This window comes from Podarcis bocagei (genome assembly GCF_964188305.1).
Source record: "Podarcis bocagei genome assembly, chromosome: 7".
Taxonomy (NCBI): Eukaryota; Metazoa; Chordata; class Lepidosauria; order Squamata; family Lacertidae; genus Podarcis; species Podarcis bocagei.
In genome coordinates, this window is record NC_138132.1 from 18,184,890 (window position 1) to 18,204,720 (window position 19,831).

Below are 19,831 nucleotides of genomic sequence, written 5' to 3' on the forward strand. Positions count from 1 at the left end.
CTTGCATACTCATAAGAGTACCATGGTTGTGATCCTTGAAGGCAGTTAAAACACATACACCCCACAAACACACAAAGATAGATGAAATGTGCCTGTGGCTTTAACATAAGAAGTAGGTTGCCCTGGACTAGTTTGGCAGTGTGAAATAATCAAAAAGTTCACTATGTTTATCATGTTCATGAAACATGAAGGAATAACATATTTCTTTATCTTCTTTAGGGCGGTGGTAGCGGTGGTAGCAGACGTGTGAGTATTGGAAATCCTCTATGTAATGCTTAATGATCCACAACATCCTTCAGTGGGGGAGGGGCTTGTGTTTCCTGCAAGATTTTGCAGATTAGTTCATTGAAGTGTCCCTCAATATTGGCTGATGAGATTTGTGCCACAATACTGCTGTGTGATTGAAATGGTTAAGGCATACTGGCTGCATGACATGGCCCTTATAATTTGCAAAAACAAATACATAAACCAAAGTATTATGTGAAGGCATAATACATTATACAAAAAAACAAAAACAAAAACCTGTTAGGTATCTTATTTTTGATCACCTAGTTAGTGAGTCCTGGATCTAAAAAAGGTTGAAGATACCTGATGTAGGTTGTGAAGGGCAATGCTGCGTTTTCCCTGTTATGGCCATTCACTGCACAAACAACCCAAATATTTCTGGGAAAGAGATGTTTATGCCAGAAGTGTGCCTGATTTTCTATACTCCCACAAAGATATTAAAGGGCGTTAAAACTAAAGAAACAGTGCTTAAGGGAGATGTTGATTGTCTAAAAATTTATTTCCTCCTTTTTATTTCAGGATGGCGGTTTACTAAGCGTGAGTATTGCAAGTTACATTTAATTGGAACATTATTAATTGTCACCGGGTGTCAACAGAGGAGGAAGAACATAGCCATTCTCTGCAAACCATGATCAGACTTCTTGTTGTTTTTAAAGACAGTTTGAATGATATGTCAGATACAATCTGGCTGTATGGTCACAGGTGGAAGTCTGACATTGGCTTCAAAGTTCTGCATACTCCTTTCTCCTTTCTATCTCATAGTAGTGGTTTACTAGTGTGAGTATTTTATATTACTTTTAATTAGAGAGGGAAATACCTCCAACCTTTCAAGATATTTAACACAGAGAAACAGAAAGAGTGAGAGAAATTAAATGTTATTGTGGCTTTAACATAAGGAGTAGTTTGTCCTGGAGCAGCATCATTACTGGTGAAGGGTGAGTAGCAATGGCTGCAAAATGGAAAGCAGTCCCAATGGTAGAAGTTGCAAAGTTGCTTTGAGAAATGCTGTTCCAATGAAACGTCAAGAATCCTTGGCTGCAAAGCTCTGTCATCAGGTCCAACGAAATTCAACAGCTCTAGGAGTTATTTGGTAGGTCTATCAGGCTTCAAAGTTCTGCATGCTGTTACAGTGATGCCTAGGTTTACAGCAGATAAAGGACCTGGGATACAGCCTACTTTCTCCTTGCATACTCATAGCAGTACCATGGCAACAATCATTGAAGGCAGATAAAACACACACACCCCCACAAACACACAAAGATAGATGAAATGTGCCTGTGGCTTTAAACATAAGGAGTAGGTGGCCCTGGACTAGCATCCTAAGAGGGGAAAAATCAATAGCAATGGCTGCAAAATTCAAACCAGTCAAAACTGTAGAAGTTGCCAGGTCAGTAGGACATCCAGTCAATGATTCCTTCTATTGAAGAAATTTGACATAAGCGAGACCTATTTAGAACAGGCAGCAAGTCCACATTTGTCTGTGTGAAATCATCAAAATGTTCACTATATTTATCATGTTCCTATAATACGATTGACTAACATATTTCTTTATCGTCTGTAGGGAGTTCTTGGTGGAAATGTGAGTATTGGCAATCCTCTATGTAATGCCTTAATGATCCATAACATCCTTCACTCGGGGGGGGGGGGGCTTTTGTTTCCTGCAAGATTTTGCAGATTAGTTCATAGAAGTGTCCCTCAATATTGGCTGATGTGATTTGTGCCACAATACTGCTGTGTGATTGAAATGGGTAAGGCATACTGGCTGCATGACATGGCCCTTATAATTTGCAAAAACAAATATGTAAACCAAAGTATTGTGTGAAGGCATAATACATTATACAAAAAAACAAAAACAAAAACCTGTTAGGTATCTTATTTTTGATCACCTAGTTAGTGAGTCCTGGGTCTAAAAAAAGTTGAAGATACCTGATGTAGGTTGTGAAGGGCAATGCTGCGTTTTCCCTACTATGGCCATTCACTGCACAAAAAACAAAAAAAAACTTATGGGAAAGAGATGTTTATGCCAGAAGTGTGCCTGATTTTCTATACTCCCACAAAGGTATTAAAGGGCATTAAAACTAAGGAAACATTGCTTAAAAGAGATGTTGATTGTTTTCCTCCTTTTTGATTGATTTCCTCCTTTTTATTTCAGGGTGGTGGTTTACTAGGCGTGAGTATTGCATGTTACTTTTAATTGGAGCATCATTGATTGTCACAGGGGGTCAACAGGGGAGGAGTTTACAGTGATGCCTAGGTTTACACTAGATGAAGTATCAAAAGGGCCACAAAGAATAACAGATTGCATCATCTGGGGCTTCTGTTGTTGTCTCTCCAGCAACAGGCCACCATTTGAAGAGTTTCAAATCCAGGCAATGATGCTTTCTAAATAGGGAAGAGATTCAATGTAGGCGAGACATATGTAGAACAGACAGTAAAGCCCTATTACTTTGCATAAAAACAAAAAATAAAAAAATATGTTTATTATCTTTGGTCACTTCATTAAGAAGTCTCCCTCAGGTCCTAGATGCTTTTTAATGTAACTGAAGTGATCCACCGAGCCATACTAGGGTTCCATTCAAGTAGATGATAATTATTTGCTGTGTGAGTAGTAGAAATCTAGCCTCTCCAGACAGACTTTGATGTGTTCAACTATTCACAAGTTGTGATAGAGACCTTATTTAGGGCCTTCTTGGTGGAAATGTGAGTATTGGCAATCCTCTATGTAATGCCTTAATGATCCACAACATCCTTCACTTGGGGGGGGGCTTGTGTTTCCTGCAAGATTTTGCAGATTAGTTCATTGAAGTATCCCTCAATATTGGCTTATGAGATTTGTGCCACAATACTGCTCTGTGATTGAAATGGTTAAGGCATACTGGCTGCGTGACATGGCCCTTATAATTTGCAAAAACAAATACGTAAACCAAAGTATTATGTGAAGGTATATAATATACAAAATCAAAACCAAAACCAAAACCTGTTAGGTATCTTATTTTTGATGACCTAGCTAGTGAGTCCTGGATCTAAAAAAGGTTGAAGGTTTTATGTTTTCATTGTGCATTTTATTATATTTTGTATATTTTTATGATAACACTGTATGCCACACTAGATACTTTTACTAAAAGAAGGGGGATGTGTGTTTTTGTGTGTGTTTATTTATTAATTATACTGATTATGTTATATTGATTGTGTTAAAATGGATTATTGCTTTCTATTTTAGAATGGCCTGCCAGTGTCTGTTAGTATTAGACATTACTTACCTTTAGTCTTATTTAACCTTAGCGATATCCAAAAAGTTCCTTTTTCCTTTTTAACGAGAAGAGAAAAACACCACTGCTTGGCTCTTCCTTTTAGAAGTATGAAAATTTGGTTCAGGGCCCTAATCTTTGCAACTAAGTTTAAAAAAGCAAATATATACAGTAATATTTTATATTTTAATTAGGGTTGTACAGTCAGATAGTGTCTCTTATTTCCTAGAGGTGTCCCACAGAAGTAGCTGTTGTGATTTAATTGCCTGTGAAGACCCCCAAACCACCCCCAAAATAATGTCACAACTGACACAGAATTTAGTTTAAGGTTTTTTGGCATTAATTTTGGCCACAACTTTATTGATTACATCATGTGAGTTGTTGCTTAGGCATTGGTTCCAGACTACCTGAACCTGCACAGTGGCAGGAACAGGACTGACACTGGGCACAACCATGTCAGTAAGGGAAAGCATCCTAGTGGAGCGAGAAGCTGGCTTCGATCTCATAGCTCACCCCAGATGCTCCCAGTAGGACATCCAGTCAATGATGCCTTCTATTGTGGAAATTTGACATAAGCGAGACCTTTATAGAACAGGCAGCAAGTCCACATTTGCCAGTGTGAAATCATCAAAATGTTCACTATATTTATCAGTTTCATAAAACATGGACTAACGTAGTTCTTTATCTTCTTTAGGGACTTACTGAGGGACTTACCGGCGGAAGTGTGAGTATTGGAAATCCTCTATGTAATGCCTTAATGATCCACAACATCTTTCACTCAGGGAGAGGCTTGTGTTTCCTGTAAGATTTTGCAGATTAGTTCATAGAAGTGTCCCTCAATATTGGCTGATGAGATTTGTGCCACATTACTGCTGTGTGATTGAAATGGTTAAGGCATACTGGCTGCATGACATGGCCCTTATAATTTGCAAAAACAAATATGTAGACCAAAGTATTGTGTGAAGGTATATAATATCATACAAAATGAAAACAAAAACCTGTTATGTATCTTATTTTTGATCACCTAGTTAGTGATTCCTGGGTCTAAAAAAGGTTGAAGATACCTGATGTAGGTTATGAATGCCAATGCTGCGTTTTCCCTGTTATGGCCATTCACTGCACAAACAACCCAAATATTTCTGGGAAAGAGATGTTTATGCCAGAAGTGTGCCTGATTTTCTATACTCCCACAAAGATATTAAAGGGCGTTAAAACTAAAGAAACAGTGCTTAAAGGAGATGTTGATTGTCTAAAAATTTATTTCCTCCTTTTTATTTCAGGATGGCGGTTTACTAAGCGTGAGTATTGCAAGTTACTTTTAATTGGAACATTATTAATTGTCACCGGGTGTCAACAGAGGAGGAAGAGCATAGCCATTCTCTGCAAACCATGATCAGACTTCTTGTTGTTTTTAAAGACAGTTTGAATGATATGTCAGATACAATCTGGCTGTATGGTCACAGGTGGAAGTCTGACATTGGCTTCAAAGTTCTGCATACTCCTTTCTCCTTTCTATCTCATAGTAGTGGTTTACTAGTGTGAGTATTTTATATTACTTTTAATTAGAGAGGGATATACCTCCAACCTTTCAAGATATTTAACACAGAGAAACAGAAAGAGTGAGAGAAATTAAATGTTATTGTGGCTTTAACATAAGGAGTAGTTTGTCCTGGAGCAGCATCATTACTGGTGAAGGGTGAGTAGCAATGGCTGCAAAATGGAAAGCAGTCCCAATGGTAGAAGTTGCAAAGTTGCTTTGAGAAATGCTGTTCCAATGAAACGTCAAGAATCCTTGGCTGCAAAGCTCTGTCATCAGGTCCAACGAAATTCAACAGCTCTAGGAGTTATTTGGTAGGTCTATCAGGCTTCAAAGTTCTGCATGCTGTTACAGTGATGCCTAGGTTTACAGCAGATAAAGGACCTGGGATACAGCCTACTTTCTCCTTGCATACTCATAGCAGTACCATGGCAACAATCATTGAAGGCAGATAAAACACACACACCCCCACAAACACACAAAGATAGATGAAATGTGCCTGTGGCTTTAAACATAAGGAGTAGGTGGCCCTGGACTAGCATCCTAAGAGGGGAAAAATCAATAGCAATGGCTGCAAAATTCAAACCAGTCAAAACTGTAGAAGTTGCCAGGTCAGTAGGACATCCAGTCAATGATTCCTTCTATTGAAGAAATTTGACATAAGCGAGACCTATTTAGAACAGGCAGCAAGTCCACATTTGTCTGTGTGAAATCATCAAAATGTTCACTATATTTATCATGTTCCTATAATACGATTGACTAACATATTTCTTTATCGTCTGTAGGGAGTTCTTGGTGGAAATGTGAGTATTGGCAATCCTCTATGTAATGCCTTAATGATCCACAACATCCTTCACTCGGGGGGGGGGGGGCTTGTGTTTCCTGCAAGATTTTGCAGATTAGTTCATAGAAGTGTCCCTCAATATTGGCTGATGAGATTTGTGCCACAATACTGCTGTGTGATTGAAATGGTTAAGGCATACTGGCTGCATGACATGGCCCTTATAATTTGCAAAAACAAATACGTAAACCAAAGTATTGTGTGAAGGCATAATACATTATAGAAAAAAAACAAAAACAAAAACCTGTTAGGTATCTTATTTTTGATCACCTAGTTAGTGAGTCCTGGATCTAAAAAAGGTTGAAGATACCTGATGTAGGTTGTGAAGGGCAATGCTGCGTTTTCCCTACTATGGCCATTCACTGCACAAAAAACAAAAAAACTTCTGGGAAAGAGATGTTTATGCCAGAAGTGTGCCTGATTTTCTATACTCCCACAAAGGTATTAAAGGGCATTAAAACTAAGGAAACATTGCTTAAAAGAGATGTTGATTGTTTTTCTCCTTTTGATTGATTTCCTCCTTTTTATTTCAGGGTGGTGGTTTAGTAGGCGTGAGTATTGCATGTTACTTTTAATTGGAGCATCATTGATTGTCACCGGGGGTCAACAGGGGAGGAGTTTACAGTGATGCCTAGGTTTACACTAGATGAAGTATCAAAAGGGCCACAAAGAATAACAGATTGCATCATCTGGGGCTTCTGTTGGTGTCTCTCCAGCAACAGGCCACCATTTGAAGAGTTTCAAATCCAGGCAATGATGCTTTCTAAATAGGGAAGAGATTCAATGTAGGCGAGACATATGTAGAACAGACAGTAAAGCCCTATTACTTTGCATAAAAACAAAAAAAAATATGTTTGTTATATTTGCTCACTTCGTTAAGAAGTGTCCCTGAGGTCCTAGATGCTTTTTAATGTAACTGAAGTGATCCACCGAGCCATACTAGGGTTCCATTCAAGTAGATGATAATTATTTGCCGTGTGAGTAGTAGAAATCTAGCCTCTCCAGACAGATTTTGATGTGTTCAACTATTCACAAGTTGTGATAGAGACCTTATTTAGGGCCTTCTTGGTGGAAATGTGAGTACTGAAAATCCTATATAATGCCTTAATGATCCACAACATCCTTCACTGGGGGGGGGGGGGCTCGTGTTTCCTGCAAGATTTTGCAGATTAGTTCATTGAAGTGTCCCTCAATATTGGCTGATGAGATTTGTGCCATAATACTGCTGTGTGATTGACATGGTTAAGGCATACTGGCTGCATGACATGGCCCTTATAATTTGCAAAAACAAATACGTAAACCAAAGTATTATGTGAAGGTATATAATATCATACAAAATCAAAACGAAAACCTGTTAGGTATCTTATTTTTGCTCACCTTGTTAGTGAGTCCTGGATCTAAAAAAGGTTGAAGATACCTGATGTAGGTTATGAATGCCAATGCTGCGTTTTCCCTACTATGGCCATTCACTGCACAAACAACCCAAATAATTCTGGGAAAGAGATGTTTATGCCAGACGTGTGCCTGATTTTGTATACTCCCACAAAGATATTAAAGGCCGTTAAAACTAAAGAAACAGTGCTTAAAGGAGATGTTGATTGTCTAAAAATTGCTTTCCTCCTTTCTGATTCAGGATGGCGGTGTACTGGGCGTAAGTATTGCATGTTACTTTTAATTGGACCATCATTGATTGTCAGCGGGGGTCAACAGGGGAGGAGAGGTATAGCCATCCTCTGCATACCATGATCAGACTTCAAAGTTTTGCATGCAGTTACAGTGATGCCTAGGTTTACACCAGATGAAATATCAACAGGGCCACAAAGAATAACAGATTGCATCATGTGGGGCTTCTGTAGTTGTCTTTCCTGCAACAGGCCACCATTTGAAGAGTTTCAAGTCCAGGCAATGATGCTGTCTAAATTGTGAAGAGATTCAATGTTGATGAGACTTATGTCGAATAGAGAGTAAAGCCCTATTACTTTGCATAAAAATGAAAAACTATTATGTGTGTTATATTTGGTCGCCTAGTTAAGAAGTGTCTCCCAGTTCCTAGATGTGGCTCCATTGAAGGCAAGGGTATTTAATTGCAATATGCGTAGTACAAATCTAGCCACTCCAGACTGACTGGAGTTGTATCAGAGACATTGTTCTCTGTAATGCTGGAGAGCTTTGAATATGATTGTATTATGTCCAGATGAACTTCCACGTTCTCACTAAGATATTTTGATAAGACAGTTGTCTTTACACAAATTAACAGAGCATGGGAAACATGCAAGACCAATTTCAGCTTTAATTCAGCTTGGCAAAAGTGACCTAGCAGGCAGTAATGGACCTGGCAGGATAAGGCTCATGACTGGAATGTAGGAACTGAGTGGTATATACAGTTTAAAAGGAATAGACCAAACAGGAATGGAGAAGGAGTAGCATTCTATGTAAAGGATGTGTACACTTCTGAAGAAATCCATGACCTGAAGCATGGAAAGCAGACTAAGAGGATATGGGTGAACTGTAGGAGAGAGAAACAACAGTGACCTTCCTGTGGGGGGTCCACCTTTACCAGTGAGAAATAATCAAAATATTTGCAATATTTATCATTCTTGTGTTCAGAAAACATGATGGAATAATTGCTTTCTTTATCTTTTTTAGAACCTTCTTGGAGGTGTAAGTACTAGAAATCTTCTATGTAAAGCCTTAATCCTTCGTTGGGGCAGGGGGGCTTGTCTTTACTGCAAGATTTGGCAGCTCATTTCATTGAAGTGTTCCCCAGCGATGTCTTATTATGTTGATGAGTTAAATAGTAAATTCATGCTGATTGAAAGAGAAAAGAGGTTAAACCTTTAAGCTTTAATTGTGCACAACTATTCAAATGTTGTGCACAACCTGTTTTTACAAAACGATGTTTTCACAAAACACACTGGTTTCTATTTTAGGGCCTGCCTGGACTTTCTGTAAGTATTGTATTACTTTTCTTGGACATCCATTAACTTTAGGGAGATTTGAAAAATTAAACCCCCCCCCCCAAAAAAAAAACAGGGACCACTTCCTTGCTCTTACATGGTAGGCAAAAACCAAATGGCAAGAGACAATCAGCAAAATGGCAAAATTCCTACTGGGCCCCTGCTTCAAAACAGATTACCCCTAGACAGGCATAGCAAGGCCAAAGACAGCCCTAAATATAGGGTGGGAGGGCGGGTGATCCGATGCACATCGCAAGAAAGAGAAAGCTCCCAGAAACGTGCAGCAGCTTAAATAGCCCCTCGGTAGCCAATAGACGACCCAACAGGCCAAATTTCTACCCCAGCAACCGAGGCACAACCAAGGGGGTTGTTGTGGCTATCCAAACGGTCCTGCCACATAACATGAGGCAGTTTAGGTGATCTCACCGCAACACGTGCCCTCCATGATGGAGGACACAATTTGTGCACAACTATTCACAGATGCTCTCAGGAGCTATGTTCCCCTTCATTCCGGAGAGCCATAGATATATTAGTGTTGGGAAGTTTGCCCAGTTTTGCTTCTTTTTGTCCCAAATGATGTTTTCACATAACTTACTACTTTTGTCTTTTAGAACTTGCCTGTCCCAACTGACGTACTTGTAAGTTCCCTATATTACTAACCTTTGGGCAATGATTATCCATGTGCTTTATAAGCTCATTAAGACCTGTGCTTTAAAAGCACTTGGAATGTCTTTTAAATATCTGGTGTAGTTGTGATCCAGTACTGTATTTTCTATGTTATGGCTACAGACCCCCCAAGTGTAATGATTTTCCAGGGACGTCCCTGATTTAGAGAAGCCATACCGGTTTCTGATTTTATCCCGGAATGTCCCACTTTTTTTAGGACATCCTTATTTCATTAGACCAATGTTGGAGGGTGTGGAGATATCCGACCCCTGAGCCGTCTGAAGGCAATCCTGTAGAGGGATTTTTTCTTTATGTTTCATGTTTCTAATATATGTTGGAAGCCGCCCAGAATGGCTGAGTAACCCAGTACGATGTGTGGGGTATAAATAGTTAAATTATCGTTATGGAATGAGACAGCCTTATTTTCATTGAAGAAATGTTGGAGGGTATGTGGCTATTGCCTGAAAGAACTACGCTAGCACTCCTATGCAGGGTTCTGCCTGAACTATGCTGGCCTGATTACAGTCCGATTAAGGTACTGTGATTATCCACCGAGGAAACACCTTGCTTTGCAGAGTGATTGCCTACTCTTCCCATTTACATTAACCTCTGAGGAACTGAGCCCTTATGCTGCATATTTAGAAACTGGCTTTATGTTTTCATTGTGCATTTTATTATATTTTGTATATTTTTATGATAACACTGTATGCCACACTAGGTACTTTTACTAAAAGAAGGGGGATGTATGTTTTTGTGTGTGTTTATTTATTAATTATACTGATTATGTTATATTGATTATGTTAAAATGGATTCTTGCTTTCTATTTTAGAATAACCTGCCAGTGTCTGTGAGTATTAGACATTACTTACCTTTAGTCTTATTTAACCTTAGCGATATCCAAAAAGTTTCTTTTTCCTTTTTAACGAGAATAGAAAAACACCACAGCTTGGCTCTTCCTTTTAGAAGTATGAAAATTTTAAAAGTATGAAGATTAGCATTCAGGGCCCTAATCTTTGCAACTATGTTAAAAAAAGCAAATATATAATATTTTATATGTTAATTAGGGTTGTACAGTCAGAAAGTGTCCCTTATTTCCTAGAGATGTCCCACAGAAGTAGCTGTCGTGATTTAATTGCCTATGAAGACCCCCCAAAATAATGACACAATTGACACAGAATTTAGTTTAAGGTTTTTTTGGCATTGATTTTGGCCACAACTTTATTGATTACATCATGTGAGTGGTTGCTTAGGCATTGGTTCCAGACTACCTGAACCTGCACAGTGGCAGGAACAGGACTGACACTGGGCACCACCATATGTCAGTAAGGGAAAGCATCCTAGGGGAGCGAGAAGCTGGCTTCAATCTCACAGCTCACCCCAGATGCTCCCAGGGGTTGTTCTGGCATGGCCCTAGCCCTTGACAGTGTTCGGACAAAAGCAAGGCGAGCCCCTGGATTCCTTTAACAAAATTCTCTAGCAGAAGTGATGGAGGGGCAGGCACAGCCAACCACTTCCCCTCCACAAAACATTGAACCAATGCCCAACCGCCAACCTTACAAAGTTGTGACAATTGGCTACACGGTAGGCAAAAACCAAATGGCAACAGACAATCAGCAAAATGGCAAAATTCCTACGGGGCCCCTGCTTCAAAACAGATTACCCCTAGACAGGCATAGCAAGGCCAAAGACAGCCCTAAATATAGGGTGGGAGGGCGGGTGATCCGATGCACATCGCAGGAAAGAGAAAGCTCCCAGAAACGTGCAGCAGCTTAAATAGCCCCTCGGTAGCCAATAGACGACCCAACAGGCCAAATTTCTACCCCAGCAACCGAGGCACAACCAAGGGGGTTGTTGTGGCTATCCAAACGGTCCTGCCACATAACATGAGGCAGTTTAGGTGATATCACCACAACACGTGCCCTCCATGATGGAGGACACAATTTGTGCACAACTATTCACAGATGCTCTCAGGAGCTATGTTCCCCTTCATTCCGGAGAGCCATAGATATATTAGTGTTGGGATGTCCAGTTTTGCTTCTTTATGTTCCAAATGATGTTTTCACATAACTTACTACTTTTGTCTTTTAGAACTTGCCTGTCCCAACTGACGTACTTGTAAGTTCCCTATATTACTAACCTTTGGGCAATGATTATCCATGTGCTTTAATAAGCTCATTAAGACCTGTGCTTTAAAAGCACTTGGAATGTCTTTTAAATACAGTGGTGCCCCGCAAGATGAATGCCTCGCAAGATGAAAAACTCGCTAGACGAAAGGCTTTTGCGATTTTTGAGTCGTTCCGCAAGACGAATTTCCCTATAGGCTTGCTTCGCAAGACGAAACGTCTTGCGAGTTCTTGCGAGTTTGTTTCCTTTTTCTTAAAGCCGCTAAGCCGTTAATAGCCGCTAAGCCGTTAATAGCCGCTAAGCCGCTAATAGCCGTGCTTCGCAAGACGAAAAAACCGCAAGATGAAGAGACTCGCAGAACGGATTAATTTCATCTTGCGAGGCACCAGTGTATATGGTATAGTTGTGATCCAGTACTGTATTTTCTATGTTATGACTACAGACCCCCCCAAGTGTAACGATTTTCCAGGGACGTCCCTGATTTAGAGAAGCCACACCGGTTTCTGATTTTATCCCGGAATGTCCCACTTTTTTTAGGACATCCTTATTTCATTAGACCAATGTTGGAGGGTGTGGAGATATCCGACCCCTGAGCCGTCTGAAGGCAATCCTGTAGAGGGATTTTTTCTTTATGTTTCATGTTTCTAATATTTGTTGGAAGCCGCCCAGAATGGCTGAGTAACCCAGTACGATGTGTGGGGTATAAATAGTAAAATTATCGTTATGGAATGAGACATCCTTATTTTCATTGAAGAAATGTTGGAGGGTATGTGGCTATTGCCTGAAAGAACTATGCAAGCACTCCTATGCAGGGTTCTGCCTGAACTATGCTGGCCTGATTACAGTCCGATTAAGGTACTGTGATTATCCACCGAGGAAACACCTTGCTTTGCAGAGTGATTGCCTACTCTTCCCATTTACATTAACCTCTGAGGAACTGAGCCCTTATGCTGCATATTTAGAAACTGGCTTTATGTTTTCATTGTGCATTTTATTATATTTTGTATATTTTTATGATAACACTGTATGCCACACTAGGTACTTTTACTAAAAGAAGGGGGATGTATGTTTTTGTGTGTGTTTATTTATTAATTATACTGATTATGTTATATTGATTATGTTAAAATGGATTCTTGCTTTCTATTTTAGAATAACCTGCCAGTGTCTGTGAGTATTAGACATTACTTACCTTTAGTCTTATTTAACCTTAGCGATATCCAAAAAGTTTCTTTTTCCTTTTTAACGAGAATAGAAAAACACCACAGCTTGGCTCTTCCTTTTAGAAGTATGAAAATTTTAAAAGTATGAAGATTAGCATTCAGGGCCCTAATCTTTGCAACTATGTTAAAAAAAGCAAATATATAATATTTTATATGTTAATTAGGGTTGTACAGTCAGAAAGTGTCCCTTATTTCCTAGAGATGTCCCACAGAAGTAGCTGTCGTGATTTAATTGCCTATGAAGACCCCCCAAAATAATGACACAATTGACACAGAATTTAGTTTAAGGTTTTTTTGGCATTGATTTTGGCCACAACTTTATTGATTACATCATGTGAGTGGTTGCTTAGGCATTGGTTCCAGACTACCTGAACCTGCACAGTGGCAGGAACAGGACTGACACTGGGCACCACCATATGTCAGTAAGGGAAAGCATCCTAGGGGAGCGAGAAGCTGGCTTCAATCTCACAGCTCACCCCAGATGCTCCCAGGGGTTGTTCTGGCATGGCCCTAGCCCTTGACAGTGTTCGGACAAAAGCAAGGCGAGCCCCTGGATTCCTTTAACAAAATTCTCTAGCAGAAGTGATGGAGGGGCAGGCACAGCCAACCACTTCCCCTCCACAAAACATTGAACCAATGCCCAACCGCCAACCTTACAAAGTTGTGACAATTGGCTACACGGTAGGCAAAAACCAAATGGCAACAGACAATCAGCAAAATGGCAAAATTCCTACGGGGCCCCTGCTTCAAAACAGATTACCCCTAGACAGGCATAGCAAGGCCAAAGACAGCCCTAAATATAGGGTGGGAGGGCGGGTGATCCGATGCACATCGCAGGAAAGAGAAAGCTCCCAGAAACGTGCAGCAGCTTAAATAGCCCCTCGGTAGCCAATAGACGACCCAACAGGCCAAATTTCTACCCCAGCAACCGAGGCACAACCAAGGGGGTTGTTGTGGCTATCCAAACGGTCCTGCCACATAACATGAGGCAGTTTAGGTGATATCACCACAACACGTGCCCTCCATGATGGAGGACACAATTTGTGCACAACTATTCACAGATGCTCTCAGGAGCTATGTTCCCCTTCATTCCGGAGAGCCATAGATATATTAGTGTTGGGATGTCCAGTTTTGCTTCTTTATGTTCCAAATGATGTTTTCACATAACTTACTACTTTTGTCTTTTAGAACTTGCCTGTCCCAACTGACGTACTTGTAAGTTCCCTATATTACTAACCTTTGGGCAATGATTATCCATGTGCTTTAATAAGCTCATTAAGACCTGTGCTTTAAAAGCACTTGGAATGTCTTTTAAATACAGTGGTGCCCCGCAAGATGAATGCCTCGCAAGATGAAAAACTCGCTAGACGAAAGGCTTTTGCGATTTTTGAGTCGTTCCGCAAGACGAATTTCCCTATAGGCTTGCTTCGCAAGACGAAACGTCTTGCGAGTTCTTGCGAGTTTGTTTCCTTTTTCTTAAAGCCGCTAAGCCGTTAATAGCCGCTAAGCCGTTAATAGCCGCTAAGCCGCTAATAGCCGTGCTTCGCAAGACGAAAAAACCGCAAGATGAAGAGACTCGCAGAACGGATTAATTTCATCTTGCGAGGCACCAGTGTATATGGTATAGTTGTGATCCAGCACTGTATTTTCTATGTTATGACTACAGACCCCCCCAAGTGTAACGATTTTCCAGGGACGTCCCTGATTTAGAGAAGCCACACCGGTTTCTGATTTTATCCCGGAATGTCCCACTTTTTTTAGGACATCCTTATTTCATTAGACCAATGTTGGAGGGTGTGGAGATATCCGACCCCTGAGCCGTCTGAAGGCAATCCTGTAGAGGGATTTTTTCTTTATGTTTCATGTTTCTAATATTTGTTGGAAGCCGCCCAGAATGGCTGAGTAACCCAGTACGATGTGTGGGGTATAAATAGTAAAATTATCGTTATGGAATGAGACATCCTTATTTTCATTGAAGAAATGTTGGAGGGTATGTGGCTATTGCCTGAAAGAACTATGCAAGCACTCCTATGCAGGGTTCTGCCTGAACTATGCTGGCCTGATTACAGTCCGATTAAGGTACTGTGAATATCTACCGAGGAAACACCTTGCTTTGCAGAGTGATGGCCTACTATTCCCATTTACATTAACCTCTGAGGAACTGAGCCCTTATGCTGCATATTTAGAAACTAGCTTTATGTTTTCATTGTGCATTTTATCATATTTTGTATATTTTTATGATAACACTGTATGCCACACTAGGTACTTTTACTAAAAGAAGGGGGATGTATGTTTTTGTGTGTGTTTATTTATTAATTATACTGATTATGTTATATTGATTATGTTAAAATGGATTCTTGCTTTCTATTTTAGAATAACCTGCCAGTGTCTGTGAGTATTAGACATTACTTACCTTTAGTCTTATTTAACCTTAGCGATATCCAAAAAGTTTCTTTTTCCTTTTTAACTAGAAGAGAAAAACACCACAGCTTGGCTCTTCCTTTTAGAAGTATGAAAATTTGGTTCAGGGCCCTAATCTTTGCAACTGCTTTTAGTAATCAAACATGTTATACCATATTTTTCCATGTATAAGATGAACTTTTTTGACCCAAAAATGAGATTCAAAATTTAGGGTTGTCTTATACACGGGTAGTGCCAAGGGGGGACGGGCAAATGGTTTTTTGGTGCGAGCCTGAGATTGTAAGCGGAGTTTGTAAGCAATGCGAGGGGTTGTGTGCTACATTCTGTCGGGTGAACAATTTTTGGCATCCCCCCCCAAATAATCCTTCCCAAAAGCTCAATCTCCATCTATTTTCTAAATTTTGAGGCCCCCAAGATGGGGGCCTCAAAAATAGACGAAAAAATACGGTATATTAATTGTGATCATGAAGTCGAGAAGTATCCCTTAGTTCATAACAGTGTCCCACAGAAGTGGCTGTTGTGATTTAACTGTGCTCAACTATTCATATCTGCTCTCAGGAGCTTTGTTTCCCTTAAATCTGGAGATCTGTAGATATAGCAGTGTTGGGAAGCATGCCCAGATTTGCTTATTTTGTCTCAAATGATGTTTTTCACAAAACACACTGTTTTCTATTTTAGGGCCTGCCTGGACTTTCTGTAAGTATTGTATTACTTTTCTTGGACATCCATTAACTTTAGGGAGATTTGAAAAGCTAACCCCCCCCAAAAAAAACAGGGACCACTTCCTTGCTCTTAATCTTGGTGTTTCAGAGACAAATGATTGAAGTGATATGCTATTTGATACATATTTTTGATAGATTGATAACTGTGTCTGTATTATGGATAACAATGAGATTTTTTCAGTATAATGTAAGCAGATACTGCTACCTCCAGGAACTGCAGTTACCAAAGCAGGGTGCAGGCTAGGATTTGGTTCCTGATAGGCCATGGGGGCTTATGGCCCCACGGTCCAGCAGGAAAAGCTCTGAAGGTTGAATTCCCTCCCCCAGTGAAGCCTCTGTCATCTAGGAATGCCGCACCATTCAGCTTTACTCACTTGGCAAAAAGTAAATAAATAAGGGGTGGAGGGTTTTTTTTTTGGGGGGGGAACTTTGGCAACCCCACCTTGGGAGAGTGTTTGGAGGGGCAGGGAGAATGTGTTTTGATTATACACGATTTTAGCTTTATGAGTTGTCCCTAGAACATTAACCTCATGTATGTTGACAGTTGAATGTACAGTGGTACCTCGGGTTACAGACGCTTCAGTTTACAGACGCTTCAGGTTGCAGACTCCGCTAACCCAGAAATAGTACCTCAGGTTAAGAACTTTGCTTCAGGATGAGAACAGAAATGGTGCAGCGGCAGCGGGAGGCCCCATTAGCTAAAGTGGTGCTTCAGGTTAAAAACAGTTTCAGGTTAAGAACGGACCTCCAGAACGGATTAAGTTCTTAACCGGAGGTACCACTGTGATATAGAGATTGAACAGAAACAGAAGCAAATATAATGTGTTTCTCCTGTAATATACTCAGTAACGGGATGTGAATAGAAATAAATAACAATTTGATCTTTTCTGTATTTTCTTTGAATATATTTGATGACAAAATATATGAAAAACAAAAAAGCAAAAAACTAAAAAAACCACTATTGTTTCTCTTTGTAAAATAACAACAGAGGAAGAAGAGATCTCCAGTAAGTATCCAGTATTTTGACTTTTCAATTGAAATTTTTATTTATTTATTTTTTAACATTTAGTTGTGTTGTAGTTTCCTGACTGATTTTGGAAATCTGAAACTAACACAAAAAGCCCCTGAATCGGTAGAATTTATTCTGGGCTCAGTCATTATACTGTTATTGGGGGGGGGGGGGTTAAGGGGCATTGGGAGCCTGTCTTTGGGATTTTTTTATACTGGAAATGAAAATCAATATTTTGAATGGAGGCTAGAAAAAAATTCTAGTTATTTCCTGAATGAGACTTTTCAAACGTTATGTCCCTCTGCTATCCTTTTGTCCCTGTGAGTTGGTTTGTCTGGTATCCTATCCTTTGGGAAAATGAGGATCTGAGAGAAACCAGAAGGGACATATTTGGCCATCCCCTGTCTGATGGCAACTGTGAACCACATCTAACTGAAGCACTTGGGATCCATCCTAAAACAGGTGCCTCAGGGTGGCTTAGATGTAATGTAAGAAGAGTAGTCATTGAAACCAAGAAAGCATACGAAGCAACACCCATGCAAACTGCCAGCAATGACAGACATGGGAGAAATATCACTTAACTAGTAGTGAAATGTACACTAAACTTTGTTGTGTTTAGCTGATGCCCAAGAGATGGAACTCTTCCATGACTGAGTTCCATAACCTGAGCACAGCCACCAAGAAGACCCTCTCGTGCATGCTCACCAAGCACACCACAATTGGTGATGGATATTCACATGTCTTCCTGTGTGCTCCACCCCAAATAAGACCACTCAGTACAGGGCCTGAACTCTTTCTCTCTGTATTTGCTTGGGGGAGCTGATCTTCTTGGCATCCACTCTTCCTTCTGTTCAGAACATTGTTGTAGTGGAAGTGAAAATCCAGAAGGTTTCTTAGGAAACATATGGGAGCAGGATCTGGCTGGCAAATAGTATACCCAAATGAAGACCCCAATGATTTTTCTAAAAAGGGTTTTCAGATTTTCCGCATTATGCCCCACCTCCAATATTTCCTTCGCTTTGCAATTTGGTTGGCCTCCTCTCCTTTGTTACGGAATTGCTCTGTAAAGAAAAATGACTAATATGGAGGCAGCTGTGATGCAGATGAGACTGAAACAGTTCAGATCGCTTCTGCTTTCTCTCCTGATGTTTCCTTGATGAATAGGGGAATCCTTGCCTTAGGACCTAAATATGTGTTACATGACATTTTCACATGTTAAGCAGTTAAGAGAACATGACAGACTAACAAGTTGAATTTCCTTTTCAATTTAGCTTCTGGGTGGAGCAACTAGCGTGAGTATTGAGAAATCTTCATACCCTAAGATTTGTAGTGGGAGGGAGAAGGTCTTCTGTTGCTCATAGGATGATCCCACTGGGGGGAAAATTCACTACGCTATAATGTTTTCCATTTGTGAAAGGCAGTCATTATTACTCAATGAAGTTTGAATTCCAAACCAAGGAATTATAAAACTTGGCCTCATCAATAACTTATATTATCCTACTGGCTGGCAACCAGTATAGCAGAATGTCCAAGCAATTCCATGAAAATATTTTCAAATTTTACATATGTTACTTTTTGTTGTTGTTTTACACATTTTCCACTATTACTTTGTCTTTGCACGTTGGACGGTCTGCTCTTCTTTATCTGCTCTTCTAACCCTAGTTTGCCTGTAAATTCTTTAGTTTGCCTGTAAATTCTCATTTTCCCACATGAAGTGGGAGAATCCCTGCCTGAAGATAAAAGTGTGTTACGTGGTGGCTGGAGCTCCCATCATGCAGTTTGCTAATCAGTTCAATTTGTTGTTCAGTTTAGAACCTTGGTTTGTCTGATGTAGTGGACACGAGTATTATGGCACTTTTGTGTACTTATTGTATGATCTGGAGTGGGAAACTGGGAGGGAGGGCTTTTCTGCCTCAAAATATGATATCACTGCCAGGGAAGAAAATGACGAACAATCTGTTCTCCAGTTCTAATTAGTTCACTATAGAAGGAACGGTTGTTTGGCTGAGTTTTCTCTTCTCTTCATAGTACTGTTCGATCCTTGTGTGTGTTAGATTCAGTCTATATTTCCAGAAAGAATATATTGAAAAGTTTGGTGCAAAAGCAACAAGCTTGATCACATTTTTCTTAGAGGTTCTGGTATCTCTTTGGATCCTTTTACACAGTTTATGAAAATATGGTAAAATTCTGCCTTTTGAATGCTGAAGTCTCCTATTTCAGGCACTTCAGTGAGGAATGATTGAGCTGTTGAGTAAAGACTAGCTAATAAATTAAATTTTAGGCCCACCCAGGAATTTAAATTGCTTTATTGAACCCCCACATCCTAGGCTCTAATTTCATATCCTTTTGGGGGGCAGCTGATCGCCTAGGGCAAAGGCATCCTCTTCTCTTCAGAAAATTATTGTACTGGAAATAAGAATTGTGGGTTTTTAATAAAGGTGTTTTTTAAAGGAAAGGTCTGTAAGCAGGACCTAGCTGGTAACTAGTATAGCTGAACCTCCAGGCAGTTTCATGAAAGCACTTTCAAATTTTCCATGTTATGCCCCATCTCCACTAATACTTTGTCTTTGCCCGTTGGACACTCAACTCTCCTTCATCTGCTTTTCTAACCTTAATGGAAATGGAGAGTGAAGTCCACACCAAATCTATCAGCCTGGTTACTTGAGAGGGACCTTCCTTTCAGGAAGGTATGGAATTACCCAGGAAAGGAGATTGGCTAAAATGAAGACATGTGAGACTGCCTTTAGATCCGTTTGCTTATTTATTCTGATCTTTCCCTCAGGAAAAGAAGGAATCCCTGC

The 19,831-nt window shown here is 40.0% G+C and overlaps 1 protein-coding gene and 2 long non-coding RNA genes across 3 annotated transcripts in view; all 3 read left to right on the plus strand.

Annotated features, from left to right (window-relative positions):
• Window positions 1–1,230: 1,230 nt before the first annotated feature.
• LOC308591526 (uncharacterized protein) overlaps window positions 1,231–19,831 on the plus strand; it is a gene marked incomplete at its 5' end in the record, with an annotated part of 148,098 nt that continues 129,497 nt past the window's right edge. The window contains 7 exons of the mRNA XM_081202292.1: window positions 1,231–1,260; window positions 1,847–1,864; window positions 2,438–2,455; window positions 6,970–6,987; window positions 17,010–17,027; window positions 18,302–18,322; window positions 18,843–18,869. Coding sequence (XP_081058418.1) covers window positions 1,231–1,260; window positions 1,847–1,864; window positions 2,438–2,455; window positions 6,970–6,987; window positions 17,010–17,027; window positions 18,302–18,322; window positions 18,843–18,869 — 150 coding nt within the window. The remainder of the gene's footprint in view (window positions 1,261–1,846; window positions 1,865–2,437; window positions 2,456–6,969; window positions 6,988–17,009; window positions 17,028–18,301; window positions 18,323–18,842; window positions 18,870–19,831) is intronic.
• LOC308592297 lies at window positions 3,471–4,832 on the plus strand. The gene is made up of 3 exons (XR_014010469.1): window positions 3,471–3,523; window positions 4,228–4,257; window positions 4,814–4,832. It is a non-coding gene; the product is annotated as an uncharacterized lncRNA (long non-coding RNA).
• Window positions 12,808–17,003, plus strand: LOC308592292. Its single transcript, XR_014010464.1, has 4 exons — window positions 12,808–12,825; window positions 14,067–14,093; window positions 15,252–15,269; window positions 15,978–17,003. It is a non-coding gene; the product is annotated as an uncharacterized lncRNA (long non-coding RNA).